This window comes from Castor canadensis, chromosome 11 (assembly GCF_047511655.1).
Source record: "Castor canadensis chromosome 11, mCasCan1.hap1v2, whole genome shotgun sequence".
Classification (NCBI taxonomy): Eukaryota; Metazoa; Chordata; class Mammalia; order Rodentia; family Castoridae; genus Castor; species Castor canadensis.
The window spans coordinates 85,895,506-85,918,381 of NC_133396.1; the positions used below are offsets into that span (position 1 = coordinate 85,895,506).

The 22,876-nt window shown below is 43.2% G+C and overlaps 1 protein-coding gene across 3 annotated transcripts in view; it reads right to left on the minus strand.

Annotated features, from left to right (window-relative positions):
• Positions 1–22,876, minus strand: part of Brinp2 (BMP/retinoic acid inducible neural specific 2) — a 94,914-nt gene that overhangs the window by 40,079 nt on the left and 31,959 nt on the right. For 2 of the 3 annotated variants that reach the window (XM_074047394.1, XM_074047393.1), the window contains exon 2: positions 6,096–6,441. In XM_074047394.1, the coding sequence (XP_073903495.1) occupies positions 6,096–6,364 (269 nt within the window). In that variant the 5' untranslated portion in view covers positions 6,365–6,441. Of the gene's footprint in view, positions 1–6,095; positions 6,442–15,327; positions 15,460–22,876 lie in introns of those variants that run through there. The other variant, XM_074047395.1, reaches the window with a different exon arrangement.

Consider the following 22,876-nt stretch of genomic DNA (forward strand, 5'->3'; position numbering starts at 1 on the left):
TTTATATGCCAGAGGGCTATTCAGTGAGCCAGCCCCGAACTCTTGATTAAATCAACTTCTAACTATTTTTTTCCAATCCTCCCCGACCCTCTCATACCTGTGCACTAAGAAGGAGTGCCTGTGATCAGAACTGCAGACTCCTTGTTGCCACGTTCCTCAGATTTTTTCTAATTTGGATAACATTTCTGGTTAGTATATATTCCTTTCTCTCCTTCTGTCCTAACACACTCCTTGGAGCCAAAAATGTAAATCCAGTGAGAAGTTCAGGGATCAATCGGTTTACTTGGATCTAGGTCCTAACTCAAGAAGAGCTAACCTTTTGACACAGCCCATCCTGAGAAGGAGGGCTTCCCTAGCCAAGGCCTGAAGCCTCATGATATCGCAGCCTCTCCTCTATGCCAGTAGCTGTAATGAATGCCTAAGAAATCACTGGGATTTACCTAAGCAGACTGCAGTTGCCTTTGGTTGCCATTTATTTATATGGATTGTGATCTCTTAATTGGAGATGGTGCCTCTCCCAGGGTTCGATGTTTATCCAAATCAGTATTTGTTAGTTGGCAAGACGTGGTCTGGATGATAAATCAACTCCAGGGCTCCTCCTGTGATTGCTTCCACAGCTGCTCTCGGCTTCCTCACCTCCAGTCTCTGGGGAGGCACCCACAGGCAGCTTGTAAACCCTGCAGTCTTCTCCACTTTTAAACTTTTCTCCCAGCTACTGCAACTATTCTGATGAGTTCATGTGCCTTGGTACTAATAACTCCCAAGTTTAACTTCCCTTGACTACTATTCTCTTTCATTTGTAATGTCTTCTTCGCTGGCACAAATGCATTGTGGGAGATTCTGCCTTCCCATGACTCCTCTCGTTCTCCATCCTGGTTTTTCTTGCTCCCTTTTTCAAATACACTCACTGAGAGGGATCAAATGCATACTCCTCGAACTTTAATGATGTGCTGTTGATCGGGGATTTTGCTCAAATGCAGATTCTCATTCTGCACGTCTGGTGTGAGACCTGGGTTCTGCCTTGTTAACAAACTCTTAGGTGATGCACTGCTGCTGGTCCACAGACCAGTAATCACACTAATCAGGGTGGTTCTTTCCATTTCTCACTTTCCTCACACTTATATTGCCAAATTTTATTTTTCATCCTGATGAATTCTAAACAGATTGTCTTTTCTTAGGATTATTGCTCTGGCACCTTCTGGGTTTTTTTGTTTGTTTGTTTGTTTGTTTTTGGCTGCACTGGGGTTTGAACTCAGGGCCTCACATTTGCTAGGCAGGTGTTCTCACCACTTGAGCCACTCCCCCAGCCCTGCTCTGGTGCCTTCTAGAAAGTTCTTTTGTCTTGTTAACTGCTGTCATTCACCACATCATGTGATTCTATCTCTGCTTATCCTTTACTGTCTTGGTTTTAGCTTTGCTCTACTTTGGTTCTTCAAGAAACTTTGTCCCCTTTTGTCAATGAAGATGTCTAGTTAATTTATTTGGTTTTATTTTCTTCTTGAAAGACGGCTGATTTATCCCCAGATACTTTATTTCCAAAACGAGATAGGCAGAAATTGAGGTAATAATGACCAAGGTCAACATTTTAGAATTGTACCTAGATGCTTCCCTCCCACCCACCATATTACATTCATTGTTCTATGTGATTTTTAACTTTCTCTCCTAATTTTAATTTATTCTTTCCGAGTTTTAAGTGTTTCATCATAGCAGCTTGGATTTTTCCAATCCCATGATTATCTCTCTATTAAAACCTTAATACAAAAAGAAATTAAAAAAACCAGACTGCTCATTACTTTGATTTGTAGCACAGAGAGAATGGAACATTACTGCTAGAGTGTTTCGAGAAACCATATTTACATTTGCATCAGCTCAATTTAGGGGCTTGATTAGGTTGCGTGTTATGATGAAGATGCACTTAGCAGTCAAAGGGAAGTGGCGTGGTTTCGAGTAATGAACAGGAGACTTCAAGTCAGGAGCCCTGAGCGCTATTTCTGGCTGTGAGTGGCTACCTCTCTGACCTTGAACAATTCTCTTTCACTGCTTGAGACCCAAAGAGCCCCCATTGCCTTCTAGCACTGCTGTAAGAGTTTGGCCACTTACGTGTCTGTTGTAGTGGGGGGCTACAGAGTGAAGCAAGGGAGGGGACACTTGGGAGGTCACAAATGGAGCTGGAGACAGGCTCTCTGGTCTTATAGCTATTACCACTAGCCTTTTAAGGAATGGTGTCTGAGAAGTGGGCTGATTGCTCAGGTCTTAGTCTGACAGCTAGAGGATATGCTGAGAGATTTGTCAATGGAATTTTAAAGCTTTGGGGTGAGATGCCCAAACCCAGCCTGTTATCAAGGAGGGTTTAACGAGCAAACACATTGTCTTCTCTGACCTCACCACCCTGAGATTGTGTGTTTCATCCCTGGGACCAGGAAGCCAGCAGATTTTTAGCCTCTGGAGGATTAAATTCCTCCTAAAGATTGCAGATCAGCCTCCCAGACTGTTCAAACAAGAGCTACACTCAGGACAACTCTAATATACTCCAGAAACCATCGTGCTCCTTCTGGTAGCCCTCATGGCCAGTAAGAACATGCCCCAGAGAAGACTCAATCATTGTTCAGTTGCGATCCTCAGCAAAGAGCTAGATTGAGGAGTAAGGGTTAATGAGCTTTAAAAGACAAAAAATGAACAATTTTTCCTCTTCTAATATAGGTTGTTGAATACTTAGTCCTCAGCCGGCATTACAACAAAGATAGCACCCCTGGTTCCCATCTCATTACCATTCTTGTGTAGGCTAATATTTATTGAGGACAATCTAATAATAATAGGTAATATTTATTAAGCACAGTTCTAAGCACCTCACGTCAATTAACTCACTTAATTTTTACATCAGTCCATTTGTTGGGCACTATTATTGTCCCCACTTTACAAATAAGGAAATTGAGAAACAGAAAATTAAATAATTTACCCTACATTATAAAGCTAGTAAGCTATACCTCCAGGACTAGAACCCAGGCACCTGACTCCAGTCTTCACCCTTAGGCTCCTATGGCTACAGGAATACAAATATGTAATGGAACAAGCAGCAAGAGTCTCTGGGAGTTTATGATTAGAGAGGCTGGAGCTATTCTGGAATGATTAGTCATCTCCTCAAAGTGACAAATAGCACACTTGGACATCCAACTAGGAATAGGTGAGACTGGGTGTTTAATATAAGAAACTTGCATGCAGTTGGTCTGATCTGTTCAGCAGCTAGAAGGGAGGGAAGGTTTCTCTCCTGTTGTGTGAGAGTTGGAAGTGATTTTACACAAATACTGTAGCCCTATTGGAGAGTCTTATTCTTTCTTTTTACAGACTATCTCCTTTTTGTGCAGAAGACACAAGTGAATACCAGCTGATTTCTATGTGGCAGAAGCTTCCTGAAAGAATGAAATGAAAGACTAATTCTGTTTGAGACCCAATATTTACATACTTAACAAAGTTTTTCTGGTATTCTGTCAGCTTTTTTCCCCTCTGCCCTTTTGGATAGTAAGGAAAAGATTTGGGGATGACTAATGTATATTTTATCAGTTTCCTGTGACCTGCTTTAGTCAGCATAAACAAAATCCTGAATGTGGTGGAGACAATTGCTACTAGAGACATAAGGAAAGGGGATAAGAGAATTCCCAGTGGAATAATATTGAGCCCTATAAGTATCTATGAAGCTGCCATTTTGCTTAATCACTGAAGGCAAAACTCCCAGAATGCTTCTGGAGCAGTGGTGTGTGACCATTCTCCTCTCGCCCCACCAAAGGGTCACAAATCAGAATACTGCATTCCTGTCAGAATGACTGGTTACTATTTCCCCAAGTACAGGTTCATGAGCAATAACTGACCCCAGAGAAACAGAATGGCACAGTGTAAGAGCTTGTCACATTAAATGATCAGAAAACCATTACCAACTGATAGAATGGTTGATGGTGCAGAAGTGATTACAGACATTCCCTCTGGGCCAGCTCTGAGTTGCTGCCCAGGCGTTAACCGGCTGCCAGGCTATCCAGACTTGGGACTGTAGCTTAGCGAGAAAAAAAAAAATCTCCTGAGGGGAGAAGGAAACCAATAGTTTATTCCTTCTCATTAGTATAACACTTCAAAGTGAGTAGCGGTGTTAGGATTCCCAGCCTGACTTCAGTTCCAATACACTTTTTAAAAAAATTATTCTTGTGATAACAAGTGCCTCTGTGAGATTTGGGATAAACCAAATAGTCTAAGTTAAATTAAATCTTATTTTACTGAACTGGAAGAATTCTCTGCTTACACACATTCTAAAGTTGACTTTTTGGGGGGGGAGCATGGAAAAAGAAATTCTTTGACAAGGATCACCCTGAACTTGCCTTACATAAAATGCATGGGGGCATATGTCTAGAATCATATATTTACTGAAAGCTGAGTTAACCCTCTGTTCTATGCCTCTTCTACTTACCTGCTTTCATCTGAGCAGGTGTAAACTCAGCCACTCTCAGTCCAAGGTGGCCACTCCCTCAGTGATTTGTGTCTTTGGAGTGTGACATGGACCACAGCCAACAACACAGGAAGTGTGAACTGCAATCCCTTCTAGGTCAGTCTAGAGCTAAGCATTGAGGGAAAGAAAAGTTCTGAGAGGAGAGGTGAGTAGGCTCTTCCTGAGCTTGGAACCCATAAAGTACCAGCCCCTTAACTTCCTGATCCTATGCCTTTGTCTCATCCAGGTGTGGGAATTGTGAACCAAGTGAATGATTGCTCTTTCCATTTGGGAATCTTCCAGTGCTGAACAGTAACCTAAAACAGTTGCACAGTTACTGAAGATGTTCAAACAAACACCCAGAAAAGGAAAATTATCTCTAACTATATTTTAAGATTCCAGAGTCTGACTCTGTGGGAGTTAATCCTGGCTTCATCATTTACTAGCTATGTGTTCTTAGGCAGGTTGTGTAACTTCTCTGGGCCTCAATTTCCTCATCTGTAAAAAGAGGAGAATAATTACTCTTTTAACAAAGGATTGCTGGAAGCATTAAGTGGGGTGAATTAGATAAGACATGCAAAGTGCTAAGTCTAGCAAGAGAGTCAAAGACTTTAGTGTCTTCGTAGAATTAGAAATGCATGTGCCAAAATGTTAAGAATAGCAATCTCTAAAAGAATACATGATTTTGTGTTTTAGTTTCAGTTTGCGCTTTTTCATGTTCTCTCCTTTCTTTCTGCATTAAAGACTAATTTAGAAAATAAATGTCATTAAATGTAGAAAAAAAATCAGTAAAGCTCCCAGGTTGTCTAAAGATGTCTTTAACGCCGATAAGACAAGATAAGTAGGAACAGGGAGCAATGATCAAGGGGCAGGTGTGCAGAGGATTCAAGAGGAAGTCTGGGATCAAGGACGCCCTTGAGGGAGCCCTGAGCCTTGGTGGGTCACCCAGGGCAAGCATTCTATTTTTGAATGTTGGTCCAGCAGCCGGGAATATATGCTTAGCTTATCCTAGGTCAGATGGACCAGGCAGGACTCACATGCTTGACTTTCAGATCGGATTCTCCTGGAGATGGGCCTCCAGGGCCCGGAAGGCACAGCCTTTTCCCAAGCACAAGGCCAGCTGAGCCTGTGGAGTTGATGAGGGTGAGGTTGACAAGGGTAAGGTCATGTTTGTCCATGACCCTGCAGGGCTCCCCAGGCCTCTAAGGCAGGAGCAGGAGCTGCCCTTCCTTCATTTACATGTCTAAGTAATTACAACTCATGGAAGTATCTAACCCATTAGTTAAAACCGGGCCCCAGCATTTGACTCTGACCTCCTACGGCAGCATAGGCCACACGCTGATCCATGCCGCCTGATTTGTCCTCAATTTATAAGCAGTACAACCTATAAATAGAAACCCTTTTGCTAAGTCCCCAGGAGGCATCAGCAGGTTTTCCAGCTTGTGTGTGTTTTCTTCTTTCTTTTTTTAAAACCAACATGGCAGGCTTATTTTCTGTGCCTTGTGTTCTTCTAGCTTTTCACCTCTGGTTCAACTTGAGGGCAATCTGGCTGGCTAGCAGTGGGGCTGGGGCATTAGCCAGGCCAGCACAGGTTGGGTTTTGAGGTGTCAGGGAGGTCTCCACTCACCTGTAGATCCTGTACCTGGTGGTGAACCCCTGGCGGTACCTCTCCATGAAGTCAGCATACTCTTGAGCCCGGTGGAAGGGGCCCCGGTCTGTGAGCAGCCAGTCCAGGGGGGTCTGGCCTGCTGAAGAGGCATGCTGCTCAGGGACCACAGCGGCCACCGTGGCTGAGACAGCCAGTACCCAACCGGGCAGGCCCAGTGCCAGCAGGGCTGCCCACGGGGTGGCCGCTGGCCGAAGCCCTCTAAGCCGAGAGCCACACTGCCACCTCATGCTTCTCCTGGGCAGTTGGTGTCTTCATTCTCTCGCCACACTCTCCCCCTCTGTGCCGCTCCTCCAGGGCTCTGGAACTAGAAGAGTACAAAGGGAGATGTCACTTGGGCACCCTGGCCTTCCCCTGTGGTCCTTAATGTGAGCATCAAACATAACTGGGCAGTGCCCACCTGGGAATCTTTTACCCTAGTGACCCAAGGTAGTCTCAGGCATTGAGCCAAGTGCTGGATGTGTATAATTTTATTTAATTCTTCAAACAAACCTGTGAGGAAATACTGTGGTCATCATTTGGTAGATGAGAAGAGAGGTTAGGACAATCACTTATGTTCACATAGCTCTAAAGACAGATTTTTTTTGAGCTCAGTGAATGGGACTTAGCCTGTAGGTTATACAGACTTCCACGTTTTCTGCCTTGACTCATTCATTTTCTCTCAAAAATGTTCAATATGTCTCTGAAATCACCTCATAGACTGAATGCTGCCTCTAGAAGCTTGATATAAAGCAAGTTGCAGTCTTATTTTTTAAATGCAGAACTATAGAGCAGAAAAAGCACTTGAGTCCCATGCTGCTATAAATCTGATGAACTTGGGCAAGTCACTTTCCTCTTGGTCCATGTGGCCTCTAGAAATATAAAGGATTAACTAGATAATATCTAAGATCTCTTCCAGGATTGAAGGTCATGCAGGGATGGAGTTAGAAGGGGAGAAAATACCCCATATTGCCATCATCATAGTAGATCTCTGTGTGAGGATATCCATCCACCTCATGTCACTGTGCAAAGAGCACCACAAGAGCTCTGTGTGTCACTTTTGTACCTCTCTACCTAGGCTTCTGAAAGTTCAGAGTGAGCCTTCAGACACTCTGATTTCCTTTTTGTTCTCATTCCTTCTTTCCTTCGTTCATTTGTTCCTTCATTCTTTCGTCCCTTCCTTCCTTCCTTTCCTTCTTTCTTTGTGGTACTAGGGTTTAACTCAGGTTCCTGTGCTTGCTATACAGGCATTCTACCACTTGAGCCATGCCTCCAGCCCTTTTTGCTTTTAAATATTTTTCAGCTAGGGCCAGCCTCAAACTGCAATCCTTCTACCTAGCCTACCTATGCCTCCCACATCACTAGGAGTACAGATGTGCTTCACCACACCTGGCTTATTTTTTTGCCCTGGACTGGCCTCAAATCATGATCCTCCTGATCTCTGCCTCCTGCTGACACCCTTCTTGAAGAACTGAATGGCTGCATGCCCTGACCTGTCTGATGTAGGGGAAGGAGGCCAGGAAAGAAGTAAGATTTTGGCCTTCACAATCCCTGGTTGCCTGTGACTCATCACAGTCCTCTAATATATAAAATGCCTGCACTTTATATAAAGACAACTTCTCAACCTCTAGGCAGATGAAGGAATTGCTGGGTACTGTGGGGCCTGGAATTGGAATCATTCCTTCAGTCTTTAATTTCTGCACACACTGTCAGAGTCACCAGCACCACCTTAGACAGTGCCAGAATGACTTCCAAATCCCAGTACCTGCAATTCATGGCTTAAGGATTTTCCATGGCTGCCAAAGCTCAGAGAGAAGCTGCCTGGGGATGAGGAAGGGGTAAAAATTCCCTGGCACTTCCAGACTGCAGGACAGGCAGGCAAAATGGATTTTAGCACCTGCTTCATGCTCCCTTCCAGAAACCCCCAGAAACAGTCTCAGTTGGCTGCCCCTCACAAAACCGCCAGACTCCCCTGGGATCAGAGAAACCTGAAGGGGTTGCATAGGCCTGGAACCAAGCTTGCAGGTACTGATCCTCTGTTCTGTGCTGGGTGATTCTAAGACGTTCCCTCCATTCTCACAGGAAGTGTGTTATTTAAAGAAATATTATTATAAGTTCATATTTTATTAGGACCCACAGGAGTGGAAAATGCAAAGGTAGAATATAAATATAGATCTGACTCCACATTGCCAAAGAATGCTGGGCTAACTGAAGAGATAGACCGTGCTTAATGAACTGGCCAAGGGGTGGGGGGGAGGAACAATGAGAAAGCACTGCCCCTCAGATCTTAAAACATGATAAAATTCTCATAATTAAAATAGGTGATTCTGGCTCACAAATTGGACAGGCAGATCAATAAATGAGGACAGCCTAGAGGGAAACCTTATAGATAAGAACTCAGGCTATGAAAAAAAAGCATCACTGACTAATTGAGTAGGGATGGAATATTTTACAAATAATATTGGGAACTTAGTTCCACTTGGATTAAAAAGTTAAGCCTAAAAAATAAAATCATAGAAAGAAAGAAAAATCCCTAGTGTTTTATAATAAGCATGCATTACCGGGGGGGAAAAAGTGATTTGAAACTAAAAAGAGGAATCATCCTTGCACATCAAGGAAATAGGCATTTTCATGTGGGTACAATTTTATGAAGATGCCCAAAATATTTCTCATTTAATCATTCGTATATTCATCTGCTGAAGAAAGATAAATTAAAAAGTCCTAAAAAAAAATCTAGTGCTCATTCCATCACCTGAAACTCTACCATTAGCGATTAATGCCTGTTGTAAAATATTGCTCAGTTTTTAAAAGGCATACTGGTGGAGGGAAGGGAAGATGATTCATTTGGAAGACTGTGAGTACTTGACACAGGAGGCAGCAAACATGGTAAGGTGGAAATGCACATGTCAAAAGCAGGACACTAAAGTGGTCCTCCAAGATTCTTATGTCCTTCTGTGTGTGTTCTATTTAATCCCCTCCCCTTGAGTGAGGGCAGGAACTGTGAGTGGGGTGGGATATCACTGCCACCCTCAGGTTACAAATCAGTTAACTTTAAGTTGAGATCTGATGAATGCCAAATGCATTGAAGGGCCACATGGATAGTACTTAGATGATAATGGTGGCAGTGAGGACAAAGACTTATGAATAACTTTAAGCAATGTCCTCCTTGGGCCTGGCCTTATCAGGTGGGTCTTTAGAAGAAAGTGATGTATCAAAGAAACAAGTTCCAACTGTCCAAGAAGAGAAAAAATAGCCATTTTGGGCACTGCATATGGGTTCTCTGCAGCAGGTTCTATGCAAGTGGCTTCTAGGAGCTGGGAGCAATCTCCAGCCAACAGTTAGCAAGAAAGTGGGAAACTCCATCATACAAGTACAAGGTGAGACCCTGAACCAAGGACCCAAGTAACTTGTACCCAAGTTCCTGATTCTCAGAACCTGTGAGGGAATACATTGTTAGGTTTGTGGTACTTTGTTGCACAGTGATAGAAAATAACAAGACAGACATATAAAAGACAACCACACCCTCTCCAGTCTGCCTAAAGCCTGACCTGATGAGGCCTCTTCCTAGCTGTTCCTCTGCAGGAGAAGCCAGTGCGGCAGTTTCTTGAATAGGTGATATTGATCAGATCTCCCCATCTCAGCCTTCACCGCACTCTCCCTACCTCGTCTGTGGGTCCTTCAGAGCCAGAGACCACATCTTGAGCATCAATTCCAGGCATTTCATGTTGTCACTGTGAGCCAGTGACAACATGTGGCTTTGGCCAGTCACTTAACTTCTTGGTTCACTGGCTTCTTGGGCTTCCTGTGAGGCTGTAGCCACCACTTCACCTGCCAAGCCAGGGTTCCCAAGGACAGGTGAGCCTGCATGTGAAAAGCTGGGGCTCTTTGAAAGAAGAGAGCTATATTAAGTGTGCTTCTTGTCACTCTTTGTTTGTAATTATGCTTTTTCAGCACTCCCAATGTGCTGGAACCTGCCTGCTTATAGGCAGACCAGCCTTAGAATCAAACGGTTTTGATTGCTGGGCTAAGTCCGCTGAGCACAGCAAGAACGTCTGAATTCAGTGTTCGCTGCGCCTCAGAAAAACCTGGCCTGGGAATCATATGGTTTCCGCTTCATTGGTTTTCCTCAGGATCTGAAGACATTTTGACTAAAAAAAAAAAAAAAAATCTCTTTTTAAGAAACAGGAGTTTTAAACAGGCTTCAAAACTTTCTTTAAAAAAAATCCTTAGCACACATTCCTTCACCTTTTAAAAAAATAAAGAAGATAAAATAATTGCTGTGCTGACAGTTGTATAAAAATTAGACTTTTGAAGGGGAACAGCTTTTGGCCATTTCCTGTTTGTTCTCCACAATAATATCACTGGAAATTTTGGAACTGCAACCTGTCAAGCAAATTTTAACTGTCTAAATTCTAACAAATTCCACTAATACACAGCAGGATAAGACAATTAGCACCTTCTGTCTCATGCTTCTATTCTTCCTTCTTGTCCCGAAGCTGACTACAAGCAAATGTCCATGTTCTATGTCAATATAATAGCACAATGGCTGATCTAGCTCCTTGATGAAAACCATGATCAATTTTCCTGTGAAAGCCAAATGCCTTCTTCTGTTTTCATCATATTTAAGGCAGTTTTACACCTAGACAATAGTAAATTGGCTTTGTACCAAAGGCACAAGTAAAACAAGGCCTGGGTGTTTCTGTGGCTGAATGCATTAGCTCAAGTCTGTTCTTTAAGCCAGGAATTAAATGGGTCACAATTTTGGCTATAGAGAAAATCAAGTATGGATGAGGTTACAGGAGAAGCAAGCCATGCAGTCTTCAACACTGTAGAGTTTATAAGAATCACATCTCTACCACTCTGAGATCCAGCTGGGGACTTTGAGGGGTTCTTTGGTGCTCTCCTGTTTATTCAATCTCCCCTTCTGCCTGGTGTGTCAAAAGGTAGACCAGTGAGGATTTGGGGCATTGGCTGCTAGTGTAAAGTCTTGGCAAACGAAGCAGAAACAGAGGTTTCTTCATCGAAAATTATTGTAGAGGAGGAGGGGTTATATCCTTGGGAAGTTCAGTGCATGGCTAAGCTATAAATGTGAGAGTATTGTAAATAATAAAATTATTACTGGTAATATCACTAATAAATACCAGCATAAATCAGTTAGTAGATGTGTGGGAGTTACTGCTTATAACGTACGGATAATAAAGTTACTCCCTTTTAACAGGTGAGAACACTGAGGCTGGGAATAGATACATGAAGTATTCAGGTGTCTTCATGGACTTCTCTGTGGCAGATCCAGGCCTACCTGCTTCTCATTAACATGACTTACAGCTATGAAAAATAGTTGCTTTGCCTCTTACAAAGTGGTGCCCTTAGGCAAGGGACATCCCTCCGTATGCCACACTTTAATCATCAGTAAAATGATGGATGAAGCAAGACGACCCCATGATCCTGCTCAGTGCAGAAATCCCATCATTCCATGCAAATGTAAGGGGCACACACAGAAGAAGAGCAGTAATTTCAGTCTTCTTTGGACAGAAGCTCTGTGTCTCAGAAAGAGTGGGGCGTAAGAGAAGTGAGGTATAAAGCAGGAATTTTTGCCTACTGGAGCAATGACATTTCATAAAGTGATTAGGCAGTGACATTAAATAAGTTTTCAAGCCATTTAAGTGGTTAATTGGCCACCTCTATTGAGAAGATGTTTTCTTGAATCAATCTGAGGGTGTCAATGTTTTAAAAAAAATCACGGAAGTGTTATTTGTTTTTGTCAGCCACAGCATGTCATGCAAAACCTGTTTTTCCTAGAAAGGGAGGGTAGACAGGAGAAATGACAGGACAGGGTGGGTGGGTGGGTCTATGAGCTGAGGTCAATGGCTGATCTGCTCGCCTCACAGAGATGCCTGATGTTTCCCAGCATTCCTCCATTTGAACCTAGGCAGGTGATACACTTCTACTGAACTGTCCTTCCAGGCTCTGTGACATCATCTTCAGCTTCACCCTAGGACTGGCATGGACCCAGCAAGCTGCATTTGATGCTTTGCCCTACTGCTCATCAGGAAATGACTTAAAATTGGTGAGGATGTGGGTATCCCTATTGCATAGAATCAGGTCAACAATACTGATAATTAGTTATGCAAAGGAAAGAGCTAATCATAATTACTGTTTACTAAATGTTCTTACATTAATGTGAGACCTTTAAGAGGGGAGGCTGAGAGAGGCGAAGGGCCTCTCTGGGGACCTCTCCACAAGAAGGCAGGCGTGAAACTCAGATGTTCTGACTCGCAGTTCTATAACCCAGCTCTCCTTATCCTCACTCACCTCTGTCCATCAAACAGTCAATCAGCTATTAAGCAATAATCAATAATCCATACACAAGGACTGTCCTCAGGGATGGGAGTAAATCTGGGGAACAGGACAGACCCACCCTTCCCTCGTGGAGCAGGAACAAAACTCAGGGCTTGAGGATCCCGTAATAAACTTTAAAAATCACACACACAATGCTCACATCCACATATAGCTTCAGTGACATTAGACCTTGTAGGCTCCATCCCCTCAGGGCCCCAAATTTATAGGCTTCTCCATGTGATAACCATCCCTTCACTGATCAAGGACAGAGTCATCTGTCAGTTGCTAAGGCTTCCTACTTGCCCGCTGGGTGTCCTTGGCACTTTCCTTGACCAGGCAAGCTAACTGACAGGCTTGTCCAGGGCCTTGCCTGATTAATCCAGGGTCACAGTGTGCAGACTGGGGAGGCCCTCTGGTCCCACAGCCTCCCCTGAGGTCAGAGGACTTACGCAGGAAAGAGAAAGATGGCACTGCCAGTCAAATAGAACCTCTAAATGAAAAGGTACACATTTCAAAGTCTTTCAAAACTCATCTCCATGAAGATCAAAACCACCTTCCCAGATCCTTTCCATCCTCTTCCTTTAAGAAATTCCAGAAGCTTTTCTGGCTCTGAGAACCAGTCTGCCTTCTTCCAGGCACTGAGGCCTCCCTGTCAGCTGTCCCAAAGGGGAATTGGCTAATAGAAAAGACTTTAAAGAAAGGGCAGTAATAACAGTGTTACTTCGTAGAGTTGTGGGGATTCAAAGAGCTAATATTTATAAAGAAGCCCTGGCCTGGCCTGGGTGGGGTGCAGGGGCTCATGCCTAGAATTCCAGCTACACAGGAAGTGGAGATCAGAGGACTGACATTCAAAGCCAACCTGGTCAAAAAGTTAGCAAGACTCCATGTCAGCAAACCAGTTGGGTGGTGTGGATCATGCCTCTAATCCCAGCTATGCAGGAGGCTGTAGTTAGGAGTATCATTGTCTGAGGCCAGTTCTGGGCAAAAATTTAAGGCCTTATATGAGATATAGCTAAAGTTAAAATGGGTTGGGGAGGGGGCTCAAGTGGTAGAATGCCTGCCTAGAAAGCTCAAGGCCCTGAGTTCCAAACTCCAGTACCAAAAAAGGGCCTAGACTGTGCTGTGTGTTTGTTTGCTATTATTATTTCCATTGTTTCAACACAAAAGGGACCCTGTCCAACAAGGGTTTTTTTTGTTCGTTTTGTTGTTGTTTACAGATAAGAAAGCAACCTGGGAAAGTAAAGTCTGCTAAAAATTTCGCCCTTGTGAGAGTTTGGTGGTGCCTGCAGGGACTCACTGGTGCCCCTCCCCCAGTGCTCCACAGGCAATGACTACAGTAGGACTCAAGTGGAGCAGCTTTGCCTTCAGCCTGTGCTTCCTTGCTTGATTCCCCAGCTCTGCTCCATGCCTTGCCAATGTACCCACTCCTGCCTGGCCTCTCTGCATTGACAACTGTCCATCAGATGGTTTGGGCCCATTTCTCTAAGAAGCTTTTCAAAGCTAGACTCTGTGTTCATTCCACTGTTACTTTGCCTTCTACATCTTTCCACCCTGACTAACATACCCAGTGGTCCCATGGAACTGCATTACATGGCCTAGTGACTCTCAGCAGCAGGAGGGGGAGATGGGGAGATGAAAAGGGAACAAAAGAAAGGATAGAAATAACTGATCTTCTATTGGGGTATATTTTCAAATTTTGGAATATTCTGAAAACCCTTCCAGGAAATTTTTGAGATTTTGAAAGCCAATTGTGGCATTCCTTTCACACCATGCAATGCTGGGGGGTAAAACTTATGACTACAGAAGTGCCATGAGTCAGTCAGTCACACCACTGGTTTAGGGAAAAGCCAGGATTCAACTTAGGTCTCCACACTATGCCTACAGCTTGTTCTGTTTCTGTTTTATGGAAGTGAGTGGTAAATTGAAATTTTCAAAGTCCAAATCCATGAGTCTCAGAGCTGTCATTATAATCACCCCCAGGTATGTTTAGCTATGAGTCACTATGGACCAGATCTGATCTAAACATTTTCCCTGCATTATCTCACGTAATAGTAGAAAAACCCTGTGGGGCTGATATTGTTACAGACAGTCCCCAACTTAATGATGGTTCACTGCATAGTTTTTTGAGTTTATTGAGTAGCAGTAGAGAGGCAGAGTTCTCAGTCAACTACATGATCATAAGAGAAAAGAACTGATTCGCTTCAGTGTGCCATGTGGCCGTGCTATGAAGTACGATAGTTAGGTCTATTAAGCACATATTGACTTAATAACCTTTTCAACTTCTAATGGCTTAATCTGGACAAAACCCCATTAAAAATCAAGGGTCATTTAAATTGTGCCCATTTTACAGAGAAGAAAACTCAGGCGCAGAAAAGCTAGTAGGGTTCTCCCAAGAATGCCTTGATGATGTTTAAATGACCTACAAAGCTAACAGATTTTTCAAGGAAGGTTACTCTAGACTCCTTTAGGTCACTCTCACTTAAAAAATTGCTATGGCCTGAGGAAAATCTAAACTCTTAAGAGTATAAAAGCAGACTAATGTACAATCATTTTCCCAGCTTGGCTAAGGGTACTTAAGCCTCCAGCTCCTTGGAAGCTGGGTCACTCCCAGCTGAGAAGCATAGATGACCTGTCAGCATGGCCGGTGAAAAGGCAATGATGTTTCATGTGTGCTGTCTCAAAAACCTTAAATTTGGGCAGAGTCCTGCAACCTGGACCTGGTGAACAAGCCATAGTTGCTAGTTTCCTGTGTACCCCTGAGTCATAGTGCTCATTCCTCATACCCCAAGCCCAAGTGAGTCTGTACCCAAATCCCTGACCCCTCTCCTTTCCAGCCAAGCTCACAGTGTCCATTCAAGGAACAATGGGCCTCTACCTTTGCTGGTTCCTGTGCCTCCTGCTGTCAGCTCCCCTACTTCCGGTGCAGGGTGACAGACCTCCAAGATTGCCTGATTCTGAACTGCACCACTGCCGACAGTTTTCCTTCATGTATCCTGGCCTGCGTGTTAGACTTTGCCACCTGGCTCCTGTCCCTGGGCACGCCCAACTCTCTTCCCCAGGTCTACCTACTGAAACTGGCTTAGTTACCCACTCCATCTTTGCCAACAGTGGTTCTATATTACAGACAGGAGTCCTTCTCTGTCCCTGCCTGGCTTCCATTGCTTAAGCCCCATTTCACTTTCCAGCAGAGCCTCTGTATACACACAGTAGTTTAAGGCTTGCAAAGCCAAAATAAACCTAAGTTAATCACAGAGAAATTGCTCATCACTGTGCAGGCTGCAGAACTGAGGGGAAGCTGACAAGCCATCCTCCATTCTGACCTGCAGTCTTCAATGTGTCTCTTGCTATTGGCTTTCTGCCAGGCCTGTCATTGAATCGGAACTTTTAGCCCAGGCTCTGCCCTACTTGGGCCTTGGCACGGACCAGAATGTAAAATGATAATGCCCTGAGCAGGGCCAAACAACACAGAGCTCCCTAGATGTTACGGATGCAGATGTGACCAGCAAACACATTGTTTCCGGGACTGTGTTTGTAAATATATGAGTTGCCTGACAGCTTGCAGAATTAAATATAGATGCTACATCGCAAACTCAAACTAAAATAAACTATATGCTGCTCAATGAATGTCAATAAGTACACTGAGAAAGATTCTATCCCTTTTTGTAGTGTTGTCCATGAAACCATTCCTGACTCTTCCCCTCCCTTCCTCCCTCCCTCCCTTCCTTCTCTTCCTCCCTCCCTCCCTCCCTCCCTCCCTTCCTTCCTTCCTTCCTTCCTTCCTTCCTTTCTTCCTTCCTCTTTTCTTTCCTTCTCTTTGATGGTAATGGCCGACAGCTGGGGAAAATGGTGAAGCAGGGTAAAGAGATGAAGGGGGTGCAAATCAGTAAGTTTGCTGCACTGGGGAAGTACGACGTGATGGCAGGAGCCAGCCTGGAAGTTTATCAGGATGACTAGGATATCACACTTCCTCTTTGGGGGTTGCTGGCCTCCAGGCACCATTTCTGAAGACTGACCCAAGGGCCCATGGTGGACCTAGTGATGGGAAGCAGATTAATTTATCACTGTGAGTCTTCTCTTCAGTTCTTGAGCCAAATGATTCTTCTTCTCTTAGATTGATTTTTACAGACATCCAGATCTTATATATTAGGCATCTATTAAATTAATAATGGCAAGTTACCAGAAGTTGGTACTCATACATTAAAATCAGCACCCAGAGTATTCTCATTGTCTTCAGTTGAGAAGGCTTGGTGCTCTGTAATCTTGGGTATGGATGCAAAGTCCTCACTTCCTCTCAGGAGTCTCTGCTCTAGGTGGTGGTCCAAAATGAAGGGTGCTTGGCACTCAAGGCAACTACAAAATTGTCTTTAAGGTGAAGGTTTTACATATGTTGATCTCTTGGAATGTATGCCATTATTATGTTTACTTTGTTCGTGTTATTTGTTTGTTGTGTTCCTCTTCACACATACACATAGACACAATCTTTCCTAGCCTGTCCACTCTACAATGGCCAGAAGCACTCACCTGGCTTTAAGCTCTTGGTTTCTAAGAGCTATTCTATGCTCAAAGGAATTAGGGCTCCTTGGAGAAATGGATGATTATGGAACTGAGGTAGTTAATATGGAAGAGCAGTCTGGAACATCGTTTTGTGACAGAAACAGTGGTGTGCTGGTAAATTTTTAACAAGCAGGTCTGTGGGGAAAAGCTCTCATTGTAACATTTGCCAGTTTCCATGATGTAAATACTCTTACCATGCTACAACTTGCTGCTAATGGCTTACACATTTCCTGAAAATTTTGCAGTGAGCTCTCACAAGCCAGTGTGAAGCCAGCTCCAGCACACCAGGGTGTACAAAAAAAAAAAAAATCCCAAGCAATAAAGAAGAAACAAGAACACAGAGCTACCATGAAGAGCTTCCCTCATGACCTCTAGGACAAAAGCAGTAGGTTACATTCCAGTGAAAAAAAATACAAATCCACAAGATCACACTTGATATCTATCTCTTTAATTGTGTTTGTGTGTGCAGATAGAGATAGATACATGGGTGTTAGACAGCTAGAGATAGACACAGGAAGAATAGAACCCTTTTCCTTACAACTTAAGTGAATAAATATGAAAAGTCCACAGTAGATATTCCCATGGGGGAAAGCACAAGCCAAATGTTAATTAGCGAGGTTATTTTTATTATAGAGGCAAGAACCAGACGACAGAAGACATTGCTGTCACAGATTTCTGTGACTTTGAACAAGTCAGTGAATTTGCTATTTTGATTTTCTCTCATCATGATAATAAAAGGATGCGTCACGCTCTTCCAACCACCCCTCACACACCTGTACTGCAGAATGAACTAAAAATGCCTGCAAAATGCTGGGCTCTCCTGAGAGAAAAGCACTGCAAATGAACTTATGTGAATAATGGTTGCAACACACTGCAATTATACATACTTTCTGTTTTCTTTGTTATGATGTTATATATTTCCACATTTTCTAGAGAATGGTGTATCATTTTGAGATAGAAAGAAACCCATCTTTTTCTAATTTTTACAAAAAGGAAGGTAAAGTGCTAATACTCTTTCATCTTCATTTTTCTCATCTCATGTGTCATCTTGGTGAAATCTGAGTCTTAGCCATTCTAACTGGAAGGCCTCAGCCACCAGTCTGAACAGCTTCTGAGACGATCTTCCATCTCTAACCATCCTCAGCGTCTCACACTTATTTGCTCCACTTGTGTGAGGCGGAGCTGGGGTGTAGGCTAAACAAACAGAAACAATTCATCACACTCATTCACAAATGCCACTCCTTCAGCTATCCTGGCCCCACCAGCCTTGATATTCTGCCAACTCGGCAGCCCTATGCTTAGTCAGTTCTTGGCCAGGCGGCCTGTGGGGACACCCAGACAGATCCTGGAAGTGGCACTGGTGATTCAGCAGGATGGGACTTCTGTCTCCTCCATTCGCCCTGATTCTGTCCTAATGAGCTGCCCAAAGACTGAAATTGTCCTCCTGACATCCCAGCTGGTGTGCGGAGCCTTGGGAACAATTACACATATGCTTCAGGGCTGGGTGTCCCAGAAATTTCAATAAAGATGCTCTCAGTCTATTTTCTTTTCTTTTTTTTTTTTTTTAAAGTATCTTGACTTAGAACCCTCATCTCCTCGACAGGGCCACTATATCCAGTGGTGCAGTGTCCTTGTACAACACCAAGAGACACCACTCACCCTGTAGTCTAAATGAATGGCATCCACTATTGCTAATCAGCACAGCCCTGCCAGGAAGTGGTCCCGCCACTTCCTCAGTTTTATCTCTCAATCCCCAGAATGACAGTGAAGTTTCTGTCTTGTTAATGAGGCACAGTTGGAAAGTGTATGGAGCACATGCAAGAACCAAGAGGCAAAGAAAAGAATAAAGGTAATCTGTCTGATTGTGTACATTTCTGGATGCTGAGTCCTCTGGGATGGGCTGAGGGTCCAAACCTCTGAGGCTATGATAGGAATATAGAATACTGTGGAGGAAGGGCCCGGTCACGGCTTCATCCCAGCTCCCAGCATTTCTCTGACAGGCAGTTCTCAACAGTTAATGGGTGAAATTGCCACCAGTCCAGGGGGTGGGGAGACAGTGAAATGTACTTCTTAAAATACTTTTGTGTTCCTTCAGACACAAAACTATCCCTCCCCAAACTGCCTCTGAATGTCGTTCTTTAATTTGCTCACCCGCAGCACCGTCCCCAATTCCCACTCCACTAACACCACCAAGTCTGACTACAGCAGTTTTCCAATCTCCAATTCAGGAAGATGTTTGTATATCTGTGGATCCTACTTACTGAGTAGTAAGACATTGTTCTTATTGCTTTCTATATAATGTCTCCTGTGACCCACAAGACCACAGAAAGCACTGTATTTTACTCTATTTATGGGTAAAAAAAAAAGAGAGACTAAAGAGATGAAGAATTGAGAGGTCCTCTTCTGTCCACTTTTCCCACGTCCCCCTAATATCTCTATTAGGGTCATGGGCGTGGCAGTCACTCCCGTCTGACATCTCTCTCCTTTGCTTCAGAAGTTCTGCTTCCTCCTCCCTTTCCTGCCTCCACCTCCAAATTCACAGTCTTGATCTGCTCCTCTAAAGCTATAGCTTCTCCTCACTCCTGCATTGAAAGTCAGCTCTAACTCAGCACTGGGGACAGACCTTATGAGGGAATTGGAAAAGGAACTAGCAGACAAAAACTATGGTTATTGTAGATAGAGAAAATCCCCAGGCACAAGGCCACCACATCAGCAAGTGACATCTGTGATTCTGGACATGTAGACCAGGAAGGGCCCTTGTTTTACACAGGAAGCTGCAGAGTCCAGAGTAATCTTATAAGGATTAGGTTTATGTAGCCAATTAATGGCAGAACTGGAATTAAAATCAAGGCAGGTTTTCAACATCAACTTCAGAGACCCTTCCTTGAGCTCTATTTTTTTGAAAAATCTCTGGTTCTAAAAAATACCAAGGGACTCTGTTATTTGCACAGGATTTCTACATGTCTATGTTTACATATCTGTCTTACAGCAGCATTTATTTTCAGTAGCAACACTCTTCCCTTAAAAGCTTCATTTTTTTTCTTTTTCTTTTTCTAATTGGCAGTACTGGAGGTTAAACTCAGGGCCTCATGCTCTACCACTTGAGCCATGGTCCCACTCTTTTTTTGCTTTAGTCTCTGTGCTTTTGACTAGGGTTAGCCTTAGACCACAAATCTCCTTCCTATGCTTTCCAGATAGCTAGAATAATAGGTGTACACTATCACTCTTGGCTTTTGTGTACAGATGGGGGTCTCACTAACTTTTGTCCAGGGCTGGCCTTGAGCCACAATTCTCCAGATCTTGGCCTCCTGAGTAGCTGAGTAGCCAGTGTGAGCCACTGCAACTGGCCCTAAATGCTTCTTTATAACTCTGCATGATCCCCTCCTTCTGCCTCAGGCTCAAAGATTCCTCAGTCTGTCTTCTGCTTACCTGTCCACCCATGATCTTGGTTTTTCTTAAACTATTAGCCATTGGGGCTGTAGGTAACATCTCCCTTCCTCTTTACGGGTATTTGAAGCAGGATATGAAAGCCATTAGTCAATCAATAACCCTTTATTTAGAAAAGGGGTGGGGAGGTAGAGGCCTGGAGTTTTTAATTCAGATTTAGCAATTCCTGGGGCATTATCAGGAGCATCCTAAAAATACGCCTTTGAAAAGCACGATGCTGCTGCTGTTGCAACTTTATTGCTTCCTGCCCATAAACAGGAGCAGCCTGCTGCCAGTGGGAGTGTTAGCTAAAATCTCTCTCTCTCCTGTGGTCCTTATGTCTTCTTCTGAATCTCTAACACCATAGGTATTATCTATTGCTTTGGAGCTCTTTGTTTCTTTTATTCTCACCACCTTTCTCTTCTTTCTACATGTCTCTTAGGTATAAATTGAATTTCATCCATCAGAGTGTTTCTGTCTCCCACACCAAATACACCTGTCAGTGTGTGAAGTCTCATATTCTGCCAGTGCAGCCACATTCAATATCTGTAGGACATCTTTCTCATCTATTTACAAGGAGATTCACCCAAAAGTCGATGCATCACCAGAGCCCTCCATGCTTCCTACCAACTTTTGGTGACTTCATCATTGTGCTTCTCTTACCACTGATTCATTCCCACTGTCTCCACGCAGAAAACACTGACACAGTTCTTCATACAACTGTGTGAGGGGGCAAGAGTGGTACTTCCATAGCTTTAAAGCCAATACTATGATGTCTAAAATAACACATGCAAGATTTTACCATATAATATCTGAATTCTGCATCTCTTTTCACCTAGCAAGACTATAATTATTTTGAAGATGTACACAAAGATTTGGCTATGAGGAAGTTTGTTGGTAGGCAATTAACAAGGGAAAGCATGAATTATCTGATCTTCAGCTTCCAAAGCATTTACTAATAATCTACTGCTGCATAACGAATTATCCCAAACCTCAGCAGCTGATATCTACAATGAAGATTTACTGCCTTGAACAACCTCTGTGGGTTATAAATTTGGGTGGTTCTGGCTCTGGATCCCTCATGGGGTTGTGTCATGATGGGCACCACCTGAAGGTGTGACTGGGAGGGGAGGATTCATGGCCAAGGTGGCTAATTTTCAAGGCTGGTAGGTTGGTGCTGGCTGTTGATAGGAGGTCTCTCTGTTCCTTTCATATGAATTTCTCCATTGGGCACCCTGAGTATCCTCTCAACATGGAATTTAGCTCCCTTCCAGCAAGTACTCCAGAAGATAACAATGTAGAAGTTGTAAGGTTTTTTAGGACCTAGTCTTGAAGTCACATGCCATCACTTAAGCTCTATTTGTTGGTCATATGACCAACACTGATACACTGTGAGAAGGGATTACACAAGGTGTGAATACAAAAGACTGAGGACCATTGAAGGCCATCTGGAAGGCTAGGTACCACATATGGGGAAGACTACAGAAACAAAAATAAGCCCTGTTTTCTTTCCTCACCATAAACTGTTTGTACTACAAGTTTGAGATTTCTTTTTCTTTGGCAGCTGTCTGTCTACAAAGCTGTCTGCCTTTTTTCCATTATGCAATAAACTTGGTGTAGCAGGCTCTGTTGTGCAGTGAAAGTTATGGAGGGTGAGCAATGAGAAGGCTCACGCTGTCTAAGTCTGATTTGGTTCCAGATCTAGGTCACATCCTTTGCTCATCCTTTTCAGAAATGAGGCTAATCTTTACTTGAATCTCATTCCTCAGTTAGATCCTAAATATAGGGATAAATAAAAGAGTGCTGTGTTTACCCTCCTGACATTCCTAAATCTAATTTATATTTTCTAATGTGATCTTCATAATAGTGGAAAATTAAAATAACTTAAATGTCAAACAATGGATTCCTTGAGTACATTACTGTGTAACCATACAATTCAGTGTACTGCAATCATTTAAAAGTATTATGTATAAGAATCTTTAATGGCTAGGAAAATTATTGAGGCTATATTACTTGAAGAATACAGGTTATAAAACAGTATACATGTTATTATTCCATTAAAATAATGTATTTTTTTAGAGGAGGACATCAAGGGGAAATATACACAACACACAACACACACACACACATTCACACACACACTCCAAAATGCCATTTTAGTTATCATTGGTTGGTAGGTTTTTGAGGTAGTCAAAATCTCCTTCAATCTGTTTTTCCTAAATTTCTTATATTTTATACTCATTGCCTCTGTAATGAGAAAAAAAGAGAAAGAGTTGCAGGTGATACTTTTGGGCTTCAATTAAAAGTAATTAGGGGGGGCTGAAGAAATGGCTCAAGTGGTAGACTGCCTACTTAGCAAGTACTAAGCTCTGAGTTCAAACCATAGTACCTACTGCCAAAGGAAAAAACCAAAGGAATTAGGCATCCAAACATCTTTATTAGAG